Source organism: Artemia franciscana, unplaced genomic scaffold, assembly GCF_032884065.1.
Source record: "Artemia franciscana unplaced genomic scaffold, ASM3288406v1 Scaffold_4596, whole genome shotgun sequence".
Lineage (NCBI taxonomy): Eukaryota > Metazoa > Arthropoda > Branchiopoda > Anostraca > Artemiidae > Artemia > Artemia franciscana.
The window spans coordinates 1-23,368 of record NW_027065059.1 but is presented as its reverse complement, the minus strand read 5'-3'; the positions used below and the strand labels follow the sequence as shown (position 1 = coordinate 23,368).

At 34.1% G+C, this 23,368-nt stretch overlaps 1 protein-coding gene across 1 annotated transcript; it reads right to left on the bottom strand.

Moving 5' to 3' along the window:
- Positions 1–545: 545 nt before the first annotated feature.
- On the bottom strand, positions 546–21,349 carry LOC136043330 (centromere-associated protein E-like; the record flags this gene model as incomplete). The annotated part of the gene is made up of 7 exons (XM_065728257.1): positions 546–2,158; positions 4,878–5,586; positions 8,459–8,595; positions 10,354–10,442; positions 15,639–15,816; positions 18,826–18,955; positions 21,235–21,349. Coding segments are annotated over 7 exons (2,734 nt in total), but the record flags the coding sequence as incomplete, so codon positions are not given.
- Between the last annotated feature and the right edge of the window lie 2,019 nt (positions 21,350–23,368).

Genomic DNA, 23,368 nt, shown 5'->3' with positions numbered 1-23,368 from the left:
AGGCCAAGGGAGGGGAGAACAAACTCCCAAATCACACTCAAATATAGGTAAAATGTTGGCCAGTACCAACTGTATCCCCAGGACTGCAAGTAGCTTCGGTTAAGAATCAGTCCAGTACCAATCATTCTTTGCATAACCCAACTAGCTCACCAACTGTATCCCCAGGACTGCAAGTGACTAGGGTTAAGAATCAATCTAGTACCAATTAATCTTTGCATGATCCAACTAGCTCACCAACTGTATCCCCAGGACTGCAAGTAGCTTGGGTTAAGAATCAGTGACCAAGAAAATCTTACCATCATTCCAGATAGCTGTGTGAACAAACTATCCCGCTCAGCAGTAACCGCCTCTAATTTATCTTCACCATCTGCGCCCCGGTGAGATTCTCTATTTGCCCGCATTTCCTTGTCAGCAAGATCGTCTTTCATTTTATCCATCTCTAATCGCAATTCTTCTAATTCCTGGCGAATAACACCCGAATCAGTCCTTTCAATTTCAAGATCTTCAAGAAGAAGCTCAACTCTCTTTTGAGTCTCTTTCTGCTCACACTGGAGCGCCCCCTTTTCTTTTTCTAATTGCTCCTTTTGGCATTGCAGTAGGTCAATATCTTTTTTTAGACTTGAAATAACTAGATCTTGGTCTTCAATCAACTTTTCCAATGTTTGCTTCTCTATGGACATAGTTTCTAAACTTTTCTTTATTTCCAGTGTGCCATTCTTCTCAAATCGGAGCTTTGATACATGGTCTCGCTCCACTTCAAGCTCCTTTAATAAGGCTTCAATCTATTTTTGCTTCTCAATTTCTTCTGCCTCAAGCAGTTTCAATTTAGCCTCAAAGTTAGATTTTTCGCATAGAAGAGAATCTATATCTTGCTGTAGCTGTGTAGATTTCAACATGTGCTGCTCCATTGACACTTCAATCTCTTTCTTTTCAATATTAGCAGTTTCTAAAAGTTGTTTCAGGCTCAGTGTACCATTCTTTTCCATTTCAAGGCTTTGGAGAAGATTTTCAATTTCTTTCTGTCTCTTATTTAGTTCAGACTCAAGCAAATCAATTCTTTTCTTCAAATTTAGTTTATCATTTTGATGTTTGTCTAAATCCTGTTGCATTTTGGAAACAACTGAAGTATGATCATCAACCCTTTCTTTCAAGCATTTGACTTCAGTCTGATAATTTTCCAAAGATAACCTTAAAGTATTCTTCTCACTTTGTGAGATCTTCATTTCTTCAGTTAAGCCCTCAATTGTCTGTTCAAGCTCTTTTTTCTCTTTTTCCAATACACTTAACCTATTTTTAGATATTAGCTTTTCTTGGTCAAACAACTCAATATCAGTTCTAAGGTTATCCTGAGTGGTTTCACGATGTTCGTTATCTTCTTTCATGTTTCTTAGATTTTCATTCAGTTCTTTATTTGCTTTTGTTAACAACTCTATTCTAGCTTCTCTTGATTTGATTTCAGATCTAAGCTTTTCATATTCATCACTAAGAGTCTCCAGGGTTTCCTTCAGCTTTGTTTCAACTGCTTTCTGATAGCTTAGGTCCTCGTTCAAGTCTTTAATCAATTTCTCTGCCTTTTCTCTTTCTTCAGTTTGCTGCTTTAAGAGTTCCTTTTGAGCTACCAGTTCTTCTTTTAAATGCTCAAGCTCACTGCAAAGAGTTTCCTTCAGCTCTGTTTCAACTGTTTTCTGAAGGCTTAGGTTCTCGTTCAAGTCTTTGATCAATTTCTCTGCCTTTTCTCTTTCTTCAATTTTCTGCTTCGAGAGCTCCTTTTGAACTTCCAGTTCTTCCTTTAATTGCTCAAGCTCACTGCAAAGAGTTTCCTTCCGCTCTGTTTCAACTGCTTTCTGAAGGCTTAGGTCCTCGTTCAAGTCTTTAACCAATCTCTCTGCCTTTTCTCTTTCTTCAATTTGCTGCTTCGAGAGCTCCTTTTGAACTTCCAGTTCTTCCTTTAATTGCTCAAGCTCACTGCAAAGAGTTTCCTTCCGCTCTGTTTCAACTGCTTTCTGAAGGCTTAGGTCCTCGTTCAAGTCTTTAATCAATCTCTCTGCCTTTTCTCTTTCTTCAATTTGCTGCTTCAAGAGCTCATTTTGAGCTTCCAGTTTTTCTTTTAATTGTTCAAACTCATTGCAAGGAAAATGTTCAAAGTTCTTATCTCCCTCTGAAAAAAAAGCAATGTAAACGTAATGCAATATTTGTAAATCCATACAAAGGCTATATTTATGAGAAAATAAGGAAGTTTCTTTTTACTTCGCCTTAGTAGTTTAACGTAATACATTTTCAGTATGCCCTATAACGGGAAGGGGGGGGGGACTCTAAGAGGGTACAAAAAACCTACTTTTAAGGAGATCTCAAGAGCCACGTAGATATACAAAAATATAGACATTTTGTCCTATCAGCACACACAAAAAAACTCACCAAAAAGCTTTACCACGTATCTTGGCAAGACTTACCACACATCTTCTAGATTATACATGCGCACGAACGCTCAAAACATCATCTAGACATGTGTTCAGGAACAAGACTTCAGGGTTGTCGACCCAGAGACGAAGAATGAAAAAAAAAAAAAACACGTGAAACAGGCTTCAATGATGCCCGGTACGTGGTTTGACTAAGATCTCTTCATAGTTCCCTATATTATGTTTTTAACCTTTTGAATTTTAGTTTTTCGGTATTTTTCGGGATGGATTGGAATTTTTTTTTATTATTCCACTTTCTATAAAAAACACGAAAAAATCGGCAAAAAAAAAACCTTTGGGTACGAGACCTGATTTTAAGAAACGGAACCGAATTTGAAAAAAATAACATAATTCATAATAACAAAATTGCTCTAAAATATAATGAGAAATTCAATTCTGATTAACATAATCAAAACTGACAAACACTACATAAACATAGACACTACGTAAACAAAAACATCATATCAATTACAAAAATCCCCTTTTTGCAAGACTGAGAAATCGTCCTTATCTTTCCACACTCACAAAACAATCATCCCTCCCTCTACTTGCAAGCCATCCATCATTAAACCCACAATCTTCATACAGTTCCTTTCGCAACTTATTCATTTCTTCACACTATTTACCCTCAATTTAACAATGTAGCCTAATTTGGCTCATTTTTTAAAATTCTCCTTAAAATATATATTTTCGCCCCTTGTCTCACTTACAGTCACTTAAAGAGTCCCAATAAGAATTGCTTTCATTGTGTGTCCTGGTTTTGGGTTGTACAGTTCCAAAATATTACCAATTTTCGTCAGCTCGCCCAGAGGACCGCTGAGACTTACCGACTTCGGACTTACGGACTCTAGCGGAACTTGAGACTTACGGGCTTCCTTAAAACAGTATATACTCATGCCCAATATTTAGCATCATAAATGGATGCGTGTTTCATTTATGATGCGTGAAAATAAAACACTTAAGAATTAAAGAAATAACATCTGTGGCTGAGTCATAATACAGACTGTTTGATAAACGTGATTGGGAGTGGAGGTTTTAATACTATTAAAGGGTTTGGAAGACTCCTCAGTGTAAACAAGGGGTAAATTAATGGGCATTATGAATTAGTGTTTATTTAATTTAATTATGTTGTAGAGGTTTTAACACTATTAAAGTGTTTGGAAGACTCCTCAGTGTAAACACGGGGCAAATTATTGGGCATTATGAATTAATGTTAATCCAATTTAATTATGTTGAAAAGATGTACAATAACCTATTAACTGATTACTGTGGCTTTACATAAAACATTATATACACTATATTCACTAAGGTAGTGCAAAGGCAAAGCATAAGCGGAGAGAGACAAAAAGTACATAAAAGTAGAAAGAGAACTAAGAAGTGGATATGAGAAGTAATAAGAAGTGAAAAAGAACAGAGCTAAGAGGGAATCAAGAAAAGAAAATAGAAAGGCCAATTTTTCGTCAGGATTTTAAGAAACCAGTGACCTATGATAGGTCCAGAGGAGAATTTTTTTTAATTTTGATGTCCTTGTTGCTTCAAAAAACACCTACTAGCGGAAGACGCAGAATATGAAGCTGGCTTTTTCCATGATTGAATCGACGGAAGGTTCGCTCCCCCCCCTCTCTTGATGTCTATAAATACAATAAAATAGACTATTTTCTGGGTGTGGCACGTATCTAAGAGGCCTTTAGCTTTTAAGGGGAAATTATCAATGGGTACCATATATTCACCAGTCATTAATAAATAGGTTACAAACTTGCTTCCGAAGAACTATAAATTGAACATAACAAAAGAAGCGATTTTTTTTAAATATAGGCATTAGAAATGCTTGTATTAAATCATATCTACTAGTTGGTCTATATTGAATATTCACGAAAAAACTAATGCATATATTGTCTTTACTTTAGAGCATTCCTAAAACAAGTAAAGACGCTTAACCAAGCGAAGTAATGTTCCTCATGAGTATTCTCTAGAACCCTTGATAAATGTTTGCGATTTCTTTTTTAACAAATAACAATAATGACGTAATATTAACAGTCAACATGATTGGATTCTTCGTCTACAACGCACATATATGTTACTGTGAATGTCCAAAATTCCTGTCGTCTCCTCGGATTCAATTAGCTTTGCAAGTAAGCTTCTTCAGTCTTATGCAAGGTTTGATGGTAAAAAATAAAGATAGGTTAAGTTAGGTCAAATTAGGCTATAAATCTCAGAAATGGGTTAAAAACCTAACCTAACTCCACCTAAAATAATCTGTCACCATCAAACCTTGCATAAAAGTGAAAAAGTTGACTGGCAACGCTGACTAAATCCAAGGAGAGAAAAAAGTATTTCGGCCATTCACCAATTTCGGACGTTCATGATTATGCACACACACACTATGCACATGCACATGTGATACATATTCCGAAATCTTACCTAAATTCGAAAGGGTAGATTCGTCAAAACTATGTTCCAGCTTGAGCTTCTTCTGTACTTGTTTTAGGCTTTTATTGACAGAAGTATCTTCACGAATTGGAGAGCAGCTAATCCGCTTTGTTCCTCTTGATGCAGATGAAATACGCTCAGTGTATCCTTGAAGTTCAAGCTGCAATTGCTTCGTTAAGGCTTCTGCAGATTGCCTAGCTGCGATTTCTTCAAGGATTTGAGACTCTTTGACACTCAATTGATTTCTAAGTGACTCAATATCAGTTTTGTAGGTAGATTCTTGGTTGGCAAGTTTCTCATTTGTAGTCTTATGTTCTTCCTGTAATAATACGAGCTTTAACTGAAGTTCTTTTCCTGTAGGTGCCTCTTCAGACTTAGATGATCCCAAAGCTTCTTCAAAGGAAGCACGTAGCTCCATGATTTGCCTCTCCATATTATGTTTGACGATCTCGAATCCAATACACTGGTCATTTTTCTCTTTTTCAAGAATCGTGAGTTTGACTTCGGCTTCTTTTATTGTTTTCTTAAGGTCTGTGTTCTCAGTGACCAAGGGCTTAATGATTTCCTCTTGAAGAGATGTCATAACCCTCAAGTTTCTTTCCCTTTCCCAGTCAATTTGGAGCTGAAGATCATTGACAACTTGCTCAAGATCATCATTATTTTTCTCTAGGCTTTGAATTTCCTCGGATGCCAAGTCAAGCTAGAAATGGGAAAAATAGTTAATTCAATAATTATAATTAATACAATGTTCTCAAAATTCTACAGGAGTTGAAGCATGCGGCGGAAAATCCAAAAGTACAATTCTTTGAAGTAGTTGAAAATCGTTCAACTGAAAGTAGTTTAAAGTTCTTTGAAAAATGGCGATATAAACTTCTTTGAATGAATTTAGAATTTTCCTTAATAACGAGCGATAAAATAGTATTCTAAAAGGAAAAAGAGCAACTGGTTGACACATGTTACTGAAGACCACAGGACAAAAATAAAAAAAGACGTATTTATTCAAAATAATGTGTTGTAGCAAAACAGCTTGGCAAATTTTTTGTAATATTAAGTAGATTTAAATAATAACAAGAGCTAAGAGCTCATATGGCGCTTGTTTCGAGGTTGGAAGAGCCAAGAGCTCATATGGTAAGAGCTCTAGCAAAATTCTAAGAATCAATAGATTGCTTTAAAAGAAAAATCAGAGACTTAATGCCGGTCGGGATTTAAAATAAGAGCTCTGAGTCACGAGGTTTTTCTAAATATCAAAATTCATTAAGATCCGATCACCCACTTGCAAGTTAAAAATACCTCAATTTTTCAAATTTTTCCTTTCCCTTCAGCCCCCCAGATGCTCGAATCGGGGAAAACGACTTTATCAAGTCAATTTGTACAGCTCCCTGACACGCCTACCAATTTTCATCGTCCTAGCACGTCCAGAAGCACCAAACTCACCTAAGCACTGAACCCCACCATCAAACTCCCCCAAAGAGAGGGGATCCAGTCCGGTTACGTCAGTCACGTATCTACAACCCTAATAAGCATTTTCCAAGATTTCTGGATTCCCCCTCCAGCTCCCCCAATGTCAACAGATCTGGTCGGGATTTGAAATAAGAGCTCTGAGACATGAGTTCCTTCTAAATATCAAATTTCATTAAGATCCGGTCACCCGATCTAAAGTTAAAAATACCTCAATTTTTCTAACTTTTCCAAATTAACAGCCCCCAGCGCCCCAAAGAGAATGGATCCATACCAATTATATCAATCTCGTATCTATAACTTATGCTTATTCTTCCCATCAAGTTTCATCCCGATATCTCCACTCTAAGCGTTTTCCAAGATTTCCGGTTTCCAAGATTTCTGTTTCCCCTCTCCAACCCTCTATGTCCCTGGATCCGATTCGAATTGAAAATAAGCATCTGAGACATAAGATTCTTCTATATATCAAGTTTCATTGAGATCCGATCACCCATTCGTAAGATACCTCAATTTCATGTTTTCCAAGAATTCCGGCTTCTCCCTCCAACTCCCTTCAATGTCACCGGATCTGGTCGGGATTTAAAATGAGTTTTAAATCACAAGATCCTTCTAGATATCAAAATTTCATTAAGATCTGATCATCCATTCGTAAGTTAAAAATACCTAATTTTTTCTAATTTTTTCGAATTACTCCCCCACCCCAACTCCACCAAAGAGAGCGGATCCGGTTCGGTTATATAAGTCACCTATCTTGGACTTGTGCTTATTCTTTCAACAAGTTTTATCCTGATCTTTCCGCTTTAAGCGTTTTCCAAGATTTTCGTTCCCCCTCCCCCTAATGACTGGACCCGGTCGGGATAAAAAATAAGAAATCTAAGTTTTGAGGTCCTTCTAAATATGAAATTTCATTAAGATATGATCACTCTTTCGCAACTTAAAAATACCTCATTTTTTCTAATTTTTTAAAGTTACCCCCCCCCTCCATCTCATCCAAAGAGAACAGATCCGTTCTGGTTATGTCAATCCCGTATCTAGGACTTGTGTTTATTTTTTCCACCAAGTTTCATCCCGATCCCTCCACTCTAAGCATTTTCCAAGAGTTTAAGTTCCACCCCCCCCCCCACAACATCCACTTCAATGGATAAGGTTGAAATTTAATATAAGAGCTCTGAGACATGATATCCTTCCAAACATCATATTTCATTAAGATCCAATCACTCCTTCGTAAGTTAAAAATAAATCATTTTTCTAATTTTTCAGAATTAATCCCCCCCCCCACTCCCCCAAACAGAGCAGATCCGTCCTGGTTATGTCAATCACGTATCTAGTACTTGTGCTTATTTTTCCCACCAAGTTTCATCCTGATCCCTCCACTCTAAGTGTTTTCCAAGATTTTAGGTTCCCCCCTCAATCCCCCCCAATGTCACCGGATCCAGTCGGAATTTAAAATAAGAGCTCTGAGACCCGATATCCTTCCAGACTTCAATTTTCTTTAAGATCCGATCACTCCTTCGTAAGTTAAAAATACCTCATTTTTCTAATTCTTCAGAATTAACCCCCCCCCCCAACTCCCCCAAAGAGAGCAGATCCGTCCCAGTTATGCCAATCATGTATCTTGGACATATGCTTATTTTTCCCACCAAGTTTCATCCCGACCCCTCCACTCTAAGCGTTTTCCAGGATTTTGCCCCCCCCCCAGTTCCCCCCAATATCACCTGATCCAGTCTGGATTTAAAATAAGAGCTCTGAGACACGATATCCTTCCAAACTTCAAATTTCATTAAGATCCGATCACTCATTCGTAGGTTAAAAATACCTCATGTTTTCTATTTTTTCCAAATAATCCGTCCCCTCACCCCCCACCTCCCCCAGATGGTCAAATCGGGAAAAAGACTATTTCTAATTTAATATGGTCCGGTCCCTGGTACGCCTGCGAAGTTTCATTGTCCTAGCTTGCCTGGAAGTGCCTGAAGTAGCAAAACCGGGACAGACAGACAGACAGACCGACAGAGTTTACGATTGCTATATGTCACTTGGTTAATATCAAGTGCCATAAAAATGCAATTTGATTACAAGCTCAAATTTATATTAAAAATGAAAAAAAAAAATTTAACCTGATCCTTTATCTTCAATTTCTGCTCTTTCTCCCACTTGTCTCTGACTCCAAAATCCTTTTCAAACTTGGTAAATTCTTGGAGCTCCTTGTAATCTTTATTGAGCTCTTCATAATCAAACAGTTCGTGGTAACGAACTGTAGTAAGGAGCGACCCGGCTCAATAGTAACCAAAACTCTAAAAAATTGAATTTTGATATCAATAGCTACATCAAAAGAATCGCATTTTAATGCTGAGTTTAAATATATAAGTTTTATCAAGTTTAGTCTTACCCATCAAAAGTTACGAGCCTGAGAAAATTTGCCTTATTTAGGAAAATAGGGGGAAACACCCCCTAAAAGTCGTAGGATCTTAACGAAAATGAAACCATCAGATTCAGCGTATCAGAGAACCATACTGTAGAAGTTTCAAGCTCCTATCTAAAAAAATGTGAAATTTTGTATTTTTTGCCAGAAGACAAATCACGGGTGCGTGTTTGTTTTTTTTTTTTTTTTTCCAGGGGTCATCGTATCGACCAAGTCGTCCTAGAATGTCGCAAGAGGCCTCATTCTAACGGAAATGAAAAGTTCTAGTGCCCTTTTTAAGTGACCAAAAAAATTGGAGGGCATCTAGGCCCCCTCCCACGCTCATTTTTTTCCCAAAGTCAACGGATCAAAATTTTGAGATAGCCATTTTGTTCAACATAGTCGAAAACCATAATAACTATGTCTTTGGGGATGATTTACTTCCCCACAATCCCTGGGGGAGGGGCTGCAAGTTACAAACTTTGACCAGTGTTTACATATAGTAATGGTTATTGGGAAGTATACAGACGTTTTCAGGGGGATTTTATTTTGTTTGGGGGTGGGGCTGAGGAAAGGGGGCTATGTTGGAGGATCTTTCCTTGGAGGAATCTGTCATGGGGGAAGAAAAATTCAATGACAAGGGCACAGGATTCTCTAGCATTACTATAAGAAAACAATGAAAAATAAACATGAAACCGCTTTTTCAAATGAAAGGAAGAAGTAGCATTGAAACTTAAAACGAACAGAGATTATTACGCATATGAGGGGTTCTAAAAATACTTTAGGATAAAGAGCGAGGTATTTAGGAGGAGATAAATACCTTGCTCTTTATGCTAAAGTATTTTTAGTAACTTCAACTATTTATTCTACGGCCTTTCTGATTCAGGGGTCATTCTTAAAGAATTGGGACAAAACTTACGATTTAGGGTAAAGAGCGAGGTATTAACGAGGGTACAAACCCCCTCGTATACATAATAAAAATATAAGGTTATGAAAGTTTGTTACGTAAGTTAATTCTTAAGTTACGTATATTTTTTACTAATAAAAACGTTCGTTAAAAATTAAAAGTTCTAGTTGCCTTTTTAAGTAACCGAAAAATTGGAGAGCAACTAGGCCTCCTTCTCCGCCCCTTATTTCTCAAAATCGTCTAATCAAAACTAAGAGAAAGCCATTTAGCCAAAAAAAGAATTAATATACAAATTTCATTTTAATAATTTATGTGCGGAGAGCCAAAACCAAACATGCATTAATTCAAAAACGTTCAGAAATTAAATAAAAAAAAACTAATTTATTTAGCTGAAAGCAAGGAGCGACATTAGAACTTAAAACGAACAGAAATTACTCCGTATATGAAATGAGTTGTCCCCTCCGCAATCCCTCGCTCTTTACGCTAAAGTTTGACTCTTTGCCACAATTCTACTTTTTAAAACAATTAAAAGCTTTAGCGTAAAGAGCGAGGGATTGCGGAGGGGACAACTCATTTCATATACGGAGTAATTTCTGTTCGTTTTAAGTTTTAATGTCGCTCCTTACTTTCAGCTAAAAAAATTAGTTTTTTTTTTATTTAATGGTTTTCAAGGAGCGAATACTCTTCTTGTATAGATTTAATACGACAAATAAGACTACACATTTGGGCTCGTAGCTCTGATGATGGAGTTACTACAGATTTACTTAGAACACGGCTAACTGGAGTCTTTGCACTAAAATTGAAGTAAACTAAATACTTCTCGAAATTCAGGCAAAAAAAAATATCACGTAGTTCAGGAAATGAAAAACAAAATATTCCTATAACCCCTTCACCATACTGAAAAAAATTTGAATTTCGATGAAAAAATTAAAGAACATCTTAAATTCAGGTAGCAAAAAACAAAGGTATCCAGCGACTTTACCAAACTCAAAACAATGTAAATTTAGGTGAAAAAATCACGTAATTCAGGAAATGAAAAGCAAATTATTCTTAGAACTCCTTCATCCTACTGAAAACAATTTGAATTTCGATGAAAAAATTAAAGAACATCTTAAATTCAGGTAGCAAAAAACAAAGGTATCCAGCGACTTTACCAAACTGAAAACAATGTAAATTTAGGTGAAAAAAATCACGTAATTCAGGAAATGAAAAGCAAATTATTCTTAAAACTCCTTCATCCTACTGAAAAAAATTTGAATTTCGATGAAAAAATTAAAGAACATCTTAAATTCAGGTAGCAAAAAGCACAGGTATCCAGCGACTTTACCAAAATGAAAACAATGTAAATTTAGGTGAAAAAATCACGTAATTCAGGAAATGAAAAGCAAATTATTTTTAAAACTCCTTCATCCTACTGAAAACAATTTGAATTTCGATGAAAAAATTAAAGAACATCTTGAAATGCAGGTAGCGAAAAACAAGATATCCAGCCACTTTACCAAACTGAAAACAATGTAAAATTAGGTGTAAAAAATCACGTAATTCAGGAAACAAAAACAAGATATTCCTAAAACCACTTCATCCTACTGAAAACAATTTGAATTTCGATGAAAACATTAAAGAACTTCTTAAAATTCAGGTTGCGAAAAACAAGGTATCCAGCCACTTTACCAAACTGAAAACAATGTAAATTTAGGTGAGAGATCACGTAATTCAGGAAATGAAAAACAAAATATTCCTATAGCTCCTCCACCCTACTGAAATTTTTCTTAATTTCGATGAAAAAATTAAAGAACATTTTAAATTCAGGTAGCAAAAACAAAGGTATCCAGTGACTTTACCAAACTAAAAAAAAAATTAAGTTTAGGTGAAAAAAAAATCAAGAAGATTCTAGAGATTTGGTCAACGAAGAGCAAGGTATTCGTAAAGCCATTTTACTGAAAATAAAACCATGATAATTGGGGGAGGGGGGGAATTCGAAAAATCCCTTAAATTCAGGTAACGAAAACAAGACATCCGTAAAGCCACTTTTCCAAAACAAAGTTAATTTAGGATATTCAGTAAAAAAAAAATCTAAAGCCACTTCAGAAAACTGAAACATTATAACCTCATTATATATGTCATTTTATATGTTTAGTGTTTTTTATGACAAGAACTGCCGCTGATCAGCATGACCGTGAAAAGCGTTTCAAAATAAAATCGTTTTATTATTTGTATTATTATCATTATACCGTAAATCTGCGTAAATGAAAACGCAACGATCGATTACTGTGCTATTCATTGATGTTGTTGAATAAAAAGGGAAAAGACTTCTTTGTTGCTTTGGCTCAACAAACCTCACGTTACGTATACGAAACGTGAATCACGTTGCGGCTGCATATAACCCCCCTCCGGCTTCATTTCAAAAAAATGAAATCACGTTACGACTGCATATAATTTAGCTTGGTACAGAAATCCAGCCCCTAATTCTTTGGAAAACTTAAATTCATTTTACTTAATTCTCTTTTTCCTTGTGCCTATTTTATTGCACATTCTTGCAAGATTTAAACGCGCTGCTGAATGTCTTTGACATTTGATTTGTGCTAGATTACTGTGCTACTAAAAAGAGACATTTAAATTCTAAGAGACATTTAGGAAGAAATAAACAAATATTTTTAGTAGCAAGATATATTTAATTCTTAAAAACTTTATTTCATTTTATTTAATCTAATCATTTCTTTTTCTTTATGGTGTCATTGTTTAGTCGCACACACTTGCAAACTTAGTTTTTGGTATTCCGCTGGTTATTTTTTATATTTGATTTGTAATAAATCAGTATTTTACTACTATCTATACTCATTCTTAAAAAAATTATTTCATTTTATCATTTCTATTCACTTTTCTTCTTTGTGCTGTCAGTGTTTGCACCACACATTATTAGACTTTGATTTTGCAGTGCTTCTAGTTAATTTTTGGAAGTTGATTTGTAAAAGACTAGTATTGTACTACTATTTTTACTAGCTTCTACTAAAATTACTAAAATCCCTTTTGCAACAATGGAACGAGAGTTAAACACTTATGATGTCAAATATGGTGTAATCTTTTATATTACACAGATCCTCCTTTCCCTCTTTTGGCAGAAAGACTTTGAGGTGCATTACAAAGAGACATTTAGCATCAAGTTATTTTGAAATTCTTAAAAACATTATTTCGTTTTATCTATTCCATTCACTTTTCTTCTTTGTGCTGTCAGTGTTCGCAGCCCACACTAGTAGATTTTCACTTTGAAGTGCTTCTAATTAATTTTTAGAAGTTGATTTGTAAAAGACTAGTATTGTACTACTGTTTTTACTAGCTTCAACTTAAATTACTAAAATCCCTTTTGCAACAATGGAACACGAGTTAAGCACTTATGATGTCAAATATGGTGTATTCTTTTGTATTACACAGATCCTCCTTTCCCTCTTTTGGCAAAAAGACTTTGAGGTGCACTACAAAGAGACATTTATAAACAAGTTATTTTGAAATACTTACAAACAATATTTAGTTTTATCTATTCCATTCATTTTTTTTTCTTTGTGCTGTCAGTGTTTGCTGCCCACACTAGTAGATTTTGACTTTGAAGTGCTTCTAATTAATTTTTAGAAGTTGATTTGTAAAAAATTAGTATTGTACTACTGTTTTTACTAGCTTCAACTACAATTACTAAAATACCTTTTGCAACAATGGAACGCGAGTTAAACACTTTTGATGTCAAACGTGGTGTAATCTTTTGTATTACACAGATCCTCCTATCCCTCTTTTCGCAAAAAGACATGGAGGTGCACTACAAAAAGACATTTAGCAACAAGTTATTTTGAAATTCTTAAAAGCATTATTTCATTTTAACCCTTCTATTCACTTTTCTTCTTTGTGCTGTCAGTGTTTGCAGCACACATTATTAGACTTCGACTTTCAAGTGCTTCTACGTAATTTTTAAAAGTTGATTTTTAAAAGACTAGTATCGTACTACTTTTTTTTAATAGTTTCTACTAAAATTACTAAAATCCCTTTGCGGCAATGGAACACGAGTTAAACACTTATGGTGTCAAATATGGTGTAATCCTTTGTATTAAACAGATCCTCCTTTCCCTCTTTTGGCAAAAAGACTTTGGGGTGCACTACGAAGAGACACTTAGCAACAAATAACTTTGAAATTCTTAAAAACATTATTTCATTTTATCACTTCTATTCACTTTTTTTCTTTGTGTGTCAGTTAGATTCTGGCTGTCAATTTCTGGTGTGAAGTAGATTACTGTAATGGCTAATTTTGATTTGTAACTGTTACTAGTATCTGCTAAAATTACTAAAATCCTTATGGAGTAATTCAACACCTGTAAAACATTAATGATGTAAATATAGTGCAAATTCTTGTAATAAACAAAAAACCTCCTCTCTGTGTTTCACCAAAGTGAATTATAGGATGTTCTGCACAAAGAAAAAAAATAGCAACATAGCACAGGTTTCAAAATCCTTGTACAAAATTTAGACAATACCCAAGCCCTAAATTTCCCATTAATAATATTCACTCGCACTTATCAAAAATGTCAAACTTAAACTATTTAAGGATGCAGGGTTCTAATTCATATAAAATAGAGCTTCTAATTACAGTTAATAATTGGAAAAAGGCCACACCTGTTGAATTAGGACCACTTAAAGGATAGAAAATATCTGTTTTGGGAGGGTCAGATAATGAACTAGGGCCAGGAACTCAGGGGATAGTCAAAATAGCTTTGACCACATACTAATCTACAGGGGCGTACCTCCAGCATTTTCTAGGGTGGGAGAAAGAGGAGTTCATATACGGAAAGTCAAGGGTCATGGGCTACATAAAAAAATTCGCCAAATTATTGCGGGGATGAATACCCAAATACTAAAAACAGTAATTCTGTATGGCAACAATGTTTTGGGTTGTGTTTCCGAACTCAATCACCGCTATTGGTAATCAACTATTTGCTGTTATTTGCATTCCAAGACAACATACAACAAAAACTTATTGGCAAATTGTAGTACAATAATTGCAAAACCGATTACAATGTTTAGGTATTACAAGCATTCTAGAGGTAAAACCTGTTGTTATATACCATTTTAGTATGAAGGTAACAAAAAATAATTATAATCATCATTAATAATGATAATGATCATCTTTTATAATTAGAATTTTCAATCTAACTAAAATTCTTATGAGTTATTCAGATGTTAAAAAATGTTAAATAAACTAAAGTGGATAAAAGCAATCTCTGAAGACGACTACGACGGGGTTTAGCAGGTGATTATAATACGAACAAAAACAAATTCCTTCCGTTATTACGTTCTTGTGCTTTCATTAAACTTCCAAAAATATCACCAAAAGCCGTCAAAATTTCAGCTTACCGAACTGAATGTATTACCACCAATTAAAATCAAATAGTTCTGGGCATCAAGCCATGGCTAATTGTAGAAAAAGCCAAGACAGATAGTCTGATTGAGTGAGAGGCAAATCTGGCACTAACCCCCTTATTATAATTGTATAAAAATGATGTTAGTTCATTTGTTAATAGATGAGTCTATTTATTATCCGTCCATACATCATTCCTAGGGCAGAAGAACCAAGGTAGAAAGTCTTAGAGCTAAAATAGTCATAGAATCCATAGTTCTCCAAGTGTTTGGTTAAACGGCACGGGTAAAGGGCGGGAGTAAGTATGCCTCTCTTATTGGACCAATACTTGTTTGTTAGCTTTTAGCAAGGCACACCCCCCTGGAGTCTCATGCATGTTGACAAAGAATTTAAAATTGACATGGGACCATTAGATTGCCTGGAATGAGAGGTATCTCGGCTGCCCTGGCAACAGACACGCTAGCAAATAGTCTTACACCACATATTAGCTCACGCTAAAATTACAATTTACTCTCGAAAAACTTAGTAAGAAAAAATAATTTTTACAGAGGATATTCCATTTTAACCATAAAAAATAACATATTGGAAAAATACCTAGGAGTATCTGTTGGATTTTCAGTAAAACTTGTTTGAACTGTCATGTCCATTTTCCCCATATCTTTGTTGTAACTATGTCGTCCCTTATCCTGCATATCCTCAGGTGTCAGAATCAGTGACTTATCTTCGTCTTCTTCCAGTAAGCACTCCAATTGGAACTGTCGACTATCAAATGCTTTAAAAAAAGAACGTATCAAACAGACCTGTCATGTATATGAATTAATGAATGAAACTTTATGAACCCAAAACACACAATGGTGTCAAAATGGAGCATACAAGGGAAAAAAAGAAGGAAATAAAAAGCAACTTCAATAGGAAAAACATCTATAAAAAGGCACTAAATAAACTATTAATAAACTAAATAAATTATATGTAAACATATTTCGTTAACTATTTCTCTTGAGCCTAAAAGGCGTAAGTTAAGTTCGACTGAATTTCGGTGATGCCAGTCTGGTTATTCGTAGTAATCTATAAGAACATTTATTGCTCTAGATTAGTACGAGGGAATAAAGCTTCACTTGGTGAAAGAGGCAGTTTTTATCTCTTTACCCAATCTCAATATCACTGGGGGTGTAAGACATCCATTGGGGTATAAGACATCAATTGGGATGTCTTGTAATTGGAATATAAATCCATTGGGGTATTAGACATTTCAGTACTTGTAACATTATTCATGAGAATTTTTTTTTCCAAAATTAATGAAGGTCCTAAACGAACTTTCCCAAAGCCATGATTTATTTACATCGTTTTTTTTACCCCGAAAATCGAAGAATTCGCTTATTACGAACAATCTTATTAAACAAACAATAATCACCGGGCAAAGATCTGTCCCCTGGTATGCAAATTATTATTGTTTTTTTTTTCACATTTAATGCGAAGCAATTAAGGATCTTAGAATAATTTAACAGCTATCAATGCAAAAATTTCTTTCTGAAAAAGCTTGGAATCAACCGGTGTGCCAGTAAACAATTTGCGCTTCAAAACTCCTCCTGCTGATCCTGAAGACTTTCAACCTTAAGGTCTGTCTCTAATTTCAGTCAGCAGACGATTTATGAAAATACTCACGGGGCACGAATTTCCCCAAAGTCATAAACTATCTAGATTGTTTTTTCACACCGAAAATGGTAGTATATAAATTTTTAAAAGAATTAAAGTGCCAACTTTCGAGAAAAAAAATAAACATGCGTATTTACATATATACAATTATTGCTAGTTTAATATATATGACGTTAGAGATCTTCTGTCTGGAGGCTTATCTTGTTACAGTTGTATGTATGCGAAACCATAGGCTAATGTCTGGAGACTGATCCTGCTGTACATTTACTTACCCCCTTTTACTACGAAATTTTCAAGGGTTCAACCACTTTTCATTTTACTTATTAGTTATACAAGAAACTATGAGAAAGTTCCATGACTCAAAATTGGCATGTTGTGGCCGTTTGAAGGCATAGAATCGTATCAATTTGGCTGTGTTTAAAGCTTGTCAGTTACAAACTAGGATTTGACATTTTTCTCATTTTTTCTTTTTTCTCATTTTCATTTCTCATTTTTATTTGTTCAACTTTCAAGGTATCAACACACGTTGCTTTATTATAACGATGATCCAATAAATGAGAGTAAGGAACCGTTAACGTCAGAGCTCTTTCGAAGGATCAGAATCGAATAAATTTTCCCGACTCTCAAAAAGATCCCAGGGTGTGATCAAGCTTCTCTTTAAAAAAAAGAAAAAAAAAATCTGTTTTTCATCCAAATAAAAGATCATACTCCAACTCTCTAAGGCTGGATAATCGAATGCGTATGCTGTGACTTGCAAATATCACAAAAACTAATCTAGGTAGCATTAGATAGTGCTTAAGTCTATTCTCGAAGAGATTTTGTCGAGATTTAGCTAGCGCTAATTTGAGCCAATTAGATTTCTGATGGGCTGAAACGTCTATGAAAAATTCTGATCGGCTCAAATTAGCGCTGGCTAAATTCCAGTATGAGTAAAACCTAAACCCAAGCCAGAATTAAAGTATAACATCACAAACTTGCACTAAAATGAGCAGATGAATTTTGCCTAGTAAAACTGCTTAAGACCTACATAGACAAAGATTGTTTTTAATGAGTATTCTTTTATTCTTTTTACGAATAAAAAGAAAAAAAATTTTCTTTCTCTTTAATGAATTTCGGAAAGTATACTGAATTCCTTTGAGCCAAATGCCATAAAAATACTGTATGTTCATAAAGAACAATTCTTACGAACTGATTAAAAGTAATCTGAAAAGCAAATTTTGTATAAGAGCTATCTAAGGGAACAAAGCAAATTTGTTAGCAAATTTACCAGAAAATAATACTAAAGAAAGACAGAAAAGAAAATATAAAGATCTAAACAGTTAATAAGACCACATTGGATAAGAATGACAACAGAGCAAATGTAGAACAAGGTAGAAAAATGGTACTAATCATAGCTAGTGAAAAAAAGAAACTGCAAATAATCCGGCTGGGACCTCGCATAACCATCATAAGACCAAAAAAAAGAATAAAAAACTATAGGGGAGAGTTAACAGGACAATACAAAAAGACAAATATTAAAAAAAAACTGGAGAAAAGGCAACAGAATACGTCTGGTGAGCCATTCAACATCTGGTTTTTCTTTCATTTGGCTTTCCACTGTTGCTTGACTTTGAATTTTACTTTACTTTTCCTCCTTTTTTACTGGTTGAGATCTACCACGTTTTAATTCATTACCCTACGTTTTCTCACTATATCATAAGTTGATCCCTACATTTTCTCGTTATATCTTAGGTTTCTACAAAATTCATCAAGCTATTCTTTTGAAACATAATATTCCTAAAACGTACCAAAGTACTGAGGAAAAACTGCTACTATTATTACTACTACTAGAAACTTACTTCAGCACCAAGCCACCTGAGGCCAACAAAGCTACGCACACTACTCCTCCATTCTAATCTATTTAAAGCCTCCCTCTTTACACCCTCCCAGGAAGTTCCCATTTCCCTTAAATCTTTATGACATCCTCCCACTCCAACAGCGAACGTCCCGCTATCCGTTTAGCCCCAGACGATTGGCCAAAAAGGACAATCTTCGATAGTCTGCTGAAGCAAAAACTACATCGAAGGAAAAAGCTACGATAGCGTAAATGAGCTTTCAAAGCAAAAAATACAAACGCATAAACACTTACATTCATCATGTAGAGAGGTGGGTGTTTGAATGTTCAAACTTTGATCCGCTCGTGGAAGCTCAAATGATAATCTCTTCAAATTCTTAGAAGAAGATGGACACCAGGTTTTTCGTCGATTTACTCGTTCCAACTGCAAAACAAAGGCAAAATTCGAAAATTAAAATATGTAGATATGTATCAAATGAATCTTATTTTTATGCCGATTCCACATACATAAGGGGTTTCCTCCCCCTGAACCCCGCTAAAATTTAAGCTAAAGATTCCGTGATTCAGAAATTTTCTGATCTTAATTCTTATTCTATTGATATTATAGTGTTAAAAGCAGTTGTACTCAAAGAATTTAGACAAAAGCTAAACTTTAGGTTAAAGAGTAGGGGTTTCGGAGGTGGTAACCCCCCTCATATACATAATAACTTCTGTTCGTTTTAAGTTTTAATGCGTCTCCTAACTTCATTAAAAAAAAAAAAAAACTATCTTTTTTATTCATTGGTCTAAAGCACAACAAATAAGTATTGTCGCCCATATTGTCTTTTATTTAGTCTTTTATTTTATTCTAGTTTCTTAATTTTTTTTTGTTTATTTAGTCTTTTATTTTGCTATTTAATATTTCATTTTATTCTAGTTTTTTAAACTAGTTTAATTTTTATTGTACTTAGTTTTAGACTTCTATTTCAGTTATTTAGCCTTTCATTTTAATCTAGTTTTTTTTTTATTTAGTCTCTTATTTAGTTATTTAGTTTTTCATTTTATTCTAGTTTCTTATTTTCTTTTTTGTTTTTGTTTAGTTATTTAATATTTCCTTTTATTCTAGTTTTTTATTTGGTTTTTTGTGTATTTAGTCTTTTACTTAGTAAATTAGTCTTTCCTTTTCTTCTAGTTTTTTATTTAGTTTTTATTTTACTTAGTCATAGTCTTCAATTTTTGTTATGTAGGTTTTCATTTTATTATAGTTTTAGTTTTTTATTTATTTAGTCTTAGTATTTATTTAGTATTTAGTTTTGTTGAGTTATTTAGTCTTTCATTTTATTCTAGGTTTTTATTTTGTTTTTATTTTACCTAGTTTTAGTCTTAAATTTTTGTTATATAGTTTTTGATTTTATTATAGTTTTAGTTTCTTTATTTATTTAGTCTTATGTTTAGTTATTTAGTCTTTCATTTTATTCTAGTTTTTTATTTAGTTTTGTTTTACTTAGTTTTAGCCTTTTATTCTAGTTATCTAGTCTTTCATTTTATTCTAGTTTTTCTTTTATTTACGTTCATTTGGTTTATTTAGTCACTTTTTAACCGCTCAAGTGAGGTGATTCTTCACTATGTTCTTTTGAGCTTCGTTTCTTAGGTTGCACTAAGGCTGAGTGGAGGTTTCGGCCAAAATATTTGCATTTTCGGCGTTTCTTTTAATATCAGTAAATCAACTCGTTTTCCTCCGACTTCTTTTTTTTTTTGTCATGCACGGGCAATGTAGTCTTGAAAATTATGTTGGATTTGCTATTGTTCTTTACTTTTCTCTCTCTTACATTTTTTTTTTCTCAATGCAAGTTCTGGTCAACAATATTGCCATATTGCCAATTTTGCCAATTTGGCACAATAGTGCCAAATGTTTACCTAAATTACCAAATTAACATAAAATATCATTAGACTTTCAAAACGTAGGTATCAATGCTTAACCACCCTCAACTTCCAAAGAGAAATGGCAGGTAGTAATACTATTAAAAAGGCACTGCACTGTTGCGGTTCTAGCCTCTCTTGCGCCCGGATCAAAAGCCTGAGGCAAAAGTCCCTCCGCTGCATCCCAAAAAACTCAGGCAAAATTTTCACATAATTTTCATTCATTAACGAAACTTTCATTTATTAACAATTTTTACATATATTCAAATCTGACTTTCCTTACTATAGCCTTTTCAAAATTAAAAATTATCTCGTAATGGGGATGAATATATTGGAAAAAATGAGAATTTCGGATTCAATTTGCTTATCCTTACTGCCAAATACGTCCTCTACTTTATTTTAATAAAATTTGAAAAATTACAAAATGGTTATAGCCGTTAAATCTTTTATCTGAAATTTAGCGCCCCAAAAGTTTCTTCGCGTGGGGCAAGTGCCCCCTCACTCATCTCTCTAAAACCGCCTCTGGCATTGCAGCACCGAGCCGCCAGAAGCCAACAGAGCTACCTATATTAGGTTCCCCTTTGTCCCAATCTCTTCAAGGCTTCCCTCTTTATTCCTTCCTATGGAACTTTTAAGGAATGCAATAGGGACAAAATAAATGCGCAATAGGGATAGAGAAAAATGAAAAAGCAAAAAAAAAGAGAAGAAAGGGAAAAAGTGGATAAGTAGAATAGAATAATGGAGAAAACAGAAATGGAAACTAGAAATGGAATACTATAGATTTAACTCTTTAAAACGGCTTACCAGTTGAAGCTGAAGGTCTTTGATCTTCTTTTCGTATCTCTTCAACATAGCCTTGTCATTAACGACCTCATTGACCACAGGCTTGTTCATGATTGTTTTTGCTCCAGTTGCAAATCTACAAAAGAAACGTTTATTCGGCTAATATCTTCACTTGTTTTTTTTTTTAGCACATTCTCAAAAGCTCTGCTTTTTTCGTCCTACTATTTAAAAAAATGATTATTTTCAAGAAAATCGTTCTACTACTACTATTACTCACTTCACTCAATCACTCACTTCGTTCAGTGTCTCGATCTTGCTATCCCTAAGTCTTGTTATACGGAGGGAAAAAATCGAGAACGATTATAAAAAAAAGTAGCACTTCAAACTTTACAGTGGATTACGAATAGGACTACAAATATACAACCATCAAGCCTCTGAATATACTAGCTCTATTCCAGGAATCTTCATTTTGGTCTGTCTTTTTAAAAAAAAAGAGGCAAATCCGAGATGCAAATCATATACTACGGTAAAACCTACCAGAAACCAAATAAAATATCTTGCAAAATCACCTTTTTTACAAAAGTATTGCAAGGCATAATTAGGATGTTTACCACACCTCCTCATCGTTTTATAATATATTTAAAGCAATTTTTTCTTTTCTGCTTCATCTTGAAGGCTGCCCTAATTTCTATTTAGGTTTATAGACATGTCTATAGTCTTTATAAACGAGAGTTTATTAGCTGAATTCATGGAAGATACGTCACAAGCATGAGTATACAAACAAATAAAAGTAAAAATAGTGAGTTATTGAATAAACTGAAAACACAACGAGAGGGGCAAAGATTAATAAACTAACAAAATTTAATTATTTGTTATTAATTATTAATTATAATCTTTAATTATTTGTTATTAGCTTCAGCCTAAAGTGGAGTATAATAAATTTGGATCACAAAATGTTTATAATACCTAAGAGGTCAACATTGAAGTCTGTTTGCATTTGCTACAAATTGCTTATGACATAGAGCTATTCGGTATTTTGAAACAAAAATAATAATAATTATTTTTTAACTATCATTAATGATACTTGGGTTCTAGAAACATGCTATACATGTGGTCTGTAGCAGTTACTGCAACAACTGTAAAGTGTAGTGAATTAAAAGTTGTTAATTAGTTAAAAGTGTTGGAGGAGAAAATTGTGTCATCTTGCGGATATTAGAGGCTCTAGCAGTAAGGGATACATTAGTCTCTTTCTTATCCCTTCTCAGTAGTTCCCCCATCCCTTTTCTTTCTGTGGCTTACTATTAGAGTTTTACAGAATATTAGAAAGGATACTATACGAGAAAAACGTTAGTCGATTTGGATTCTGAATAACTCTAATGAGGTAATGAAGGATCGAACCTGATTGGTTCAAAAAAATGTTTCCGAATCCCTGGGTCAAAAATTTAAAATTTAAAAAATGTTCTACAAATCGTCCATCCTTAAAAGGAAGAGCTGTCCCGCAACCATTGCTATTTTAACTTATACTTTTAATACAACTAAATTATACTTTGAATCATTTCCAGTGATTGAATACGAAAAAAGAAATTTGCCTGTGGAAATAAATACAAAAAAAAAGAAAAAAAGCCTTTTGGGTTATGTTACTTTGTTTAACCTGACTTGCAGGTTAATCTCTTGGATGCTTTTTGTAATTAGCTTTTAAAACCTTAAATTCAGAAATACCAAATAATTGATGGCCTTTTGCTGCAATTAGTTTAATGTTTTTAATCATTATTTAATTACTTTAATCATTAGCTAAAGTGGATACCAAATGTTAATACTAGTGATAGTGTACAAAAAACACCAAAAGGATACACAAAACACAGTCGATAATTGACCTTGGAATCATACCAAAAGCTGTATCGGAGCCAAAACGTCGATGTGAAATCGGGATTAGTATTAGGCTCAAGAAAAATTTTGGCATCGTTCCATTAATGCTAAAAACATGTTTTAACATAACATACGAAAACAGCAAACAGATATACAGAGCACAGCTGATAAATGACCTTGGAATCATACCAAAAACTGTATCAGAACCAAAACGTCGATGTGAAATCGGGATTAATATTAGACTCAAGAAAGATTTTGGCATCGTTGCATTAATGCTAAAAACACATTT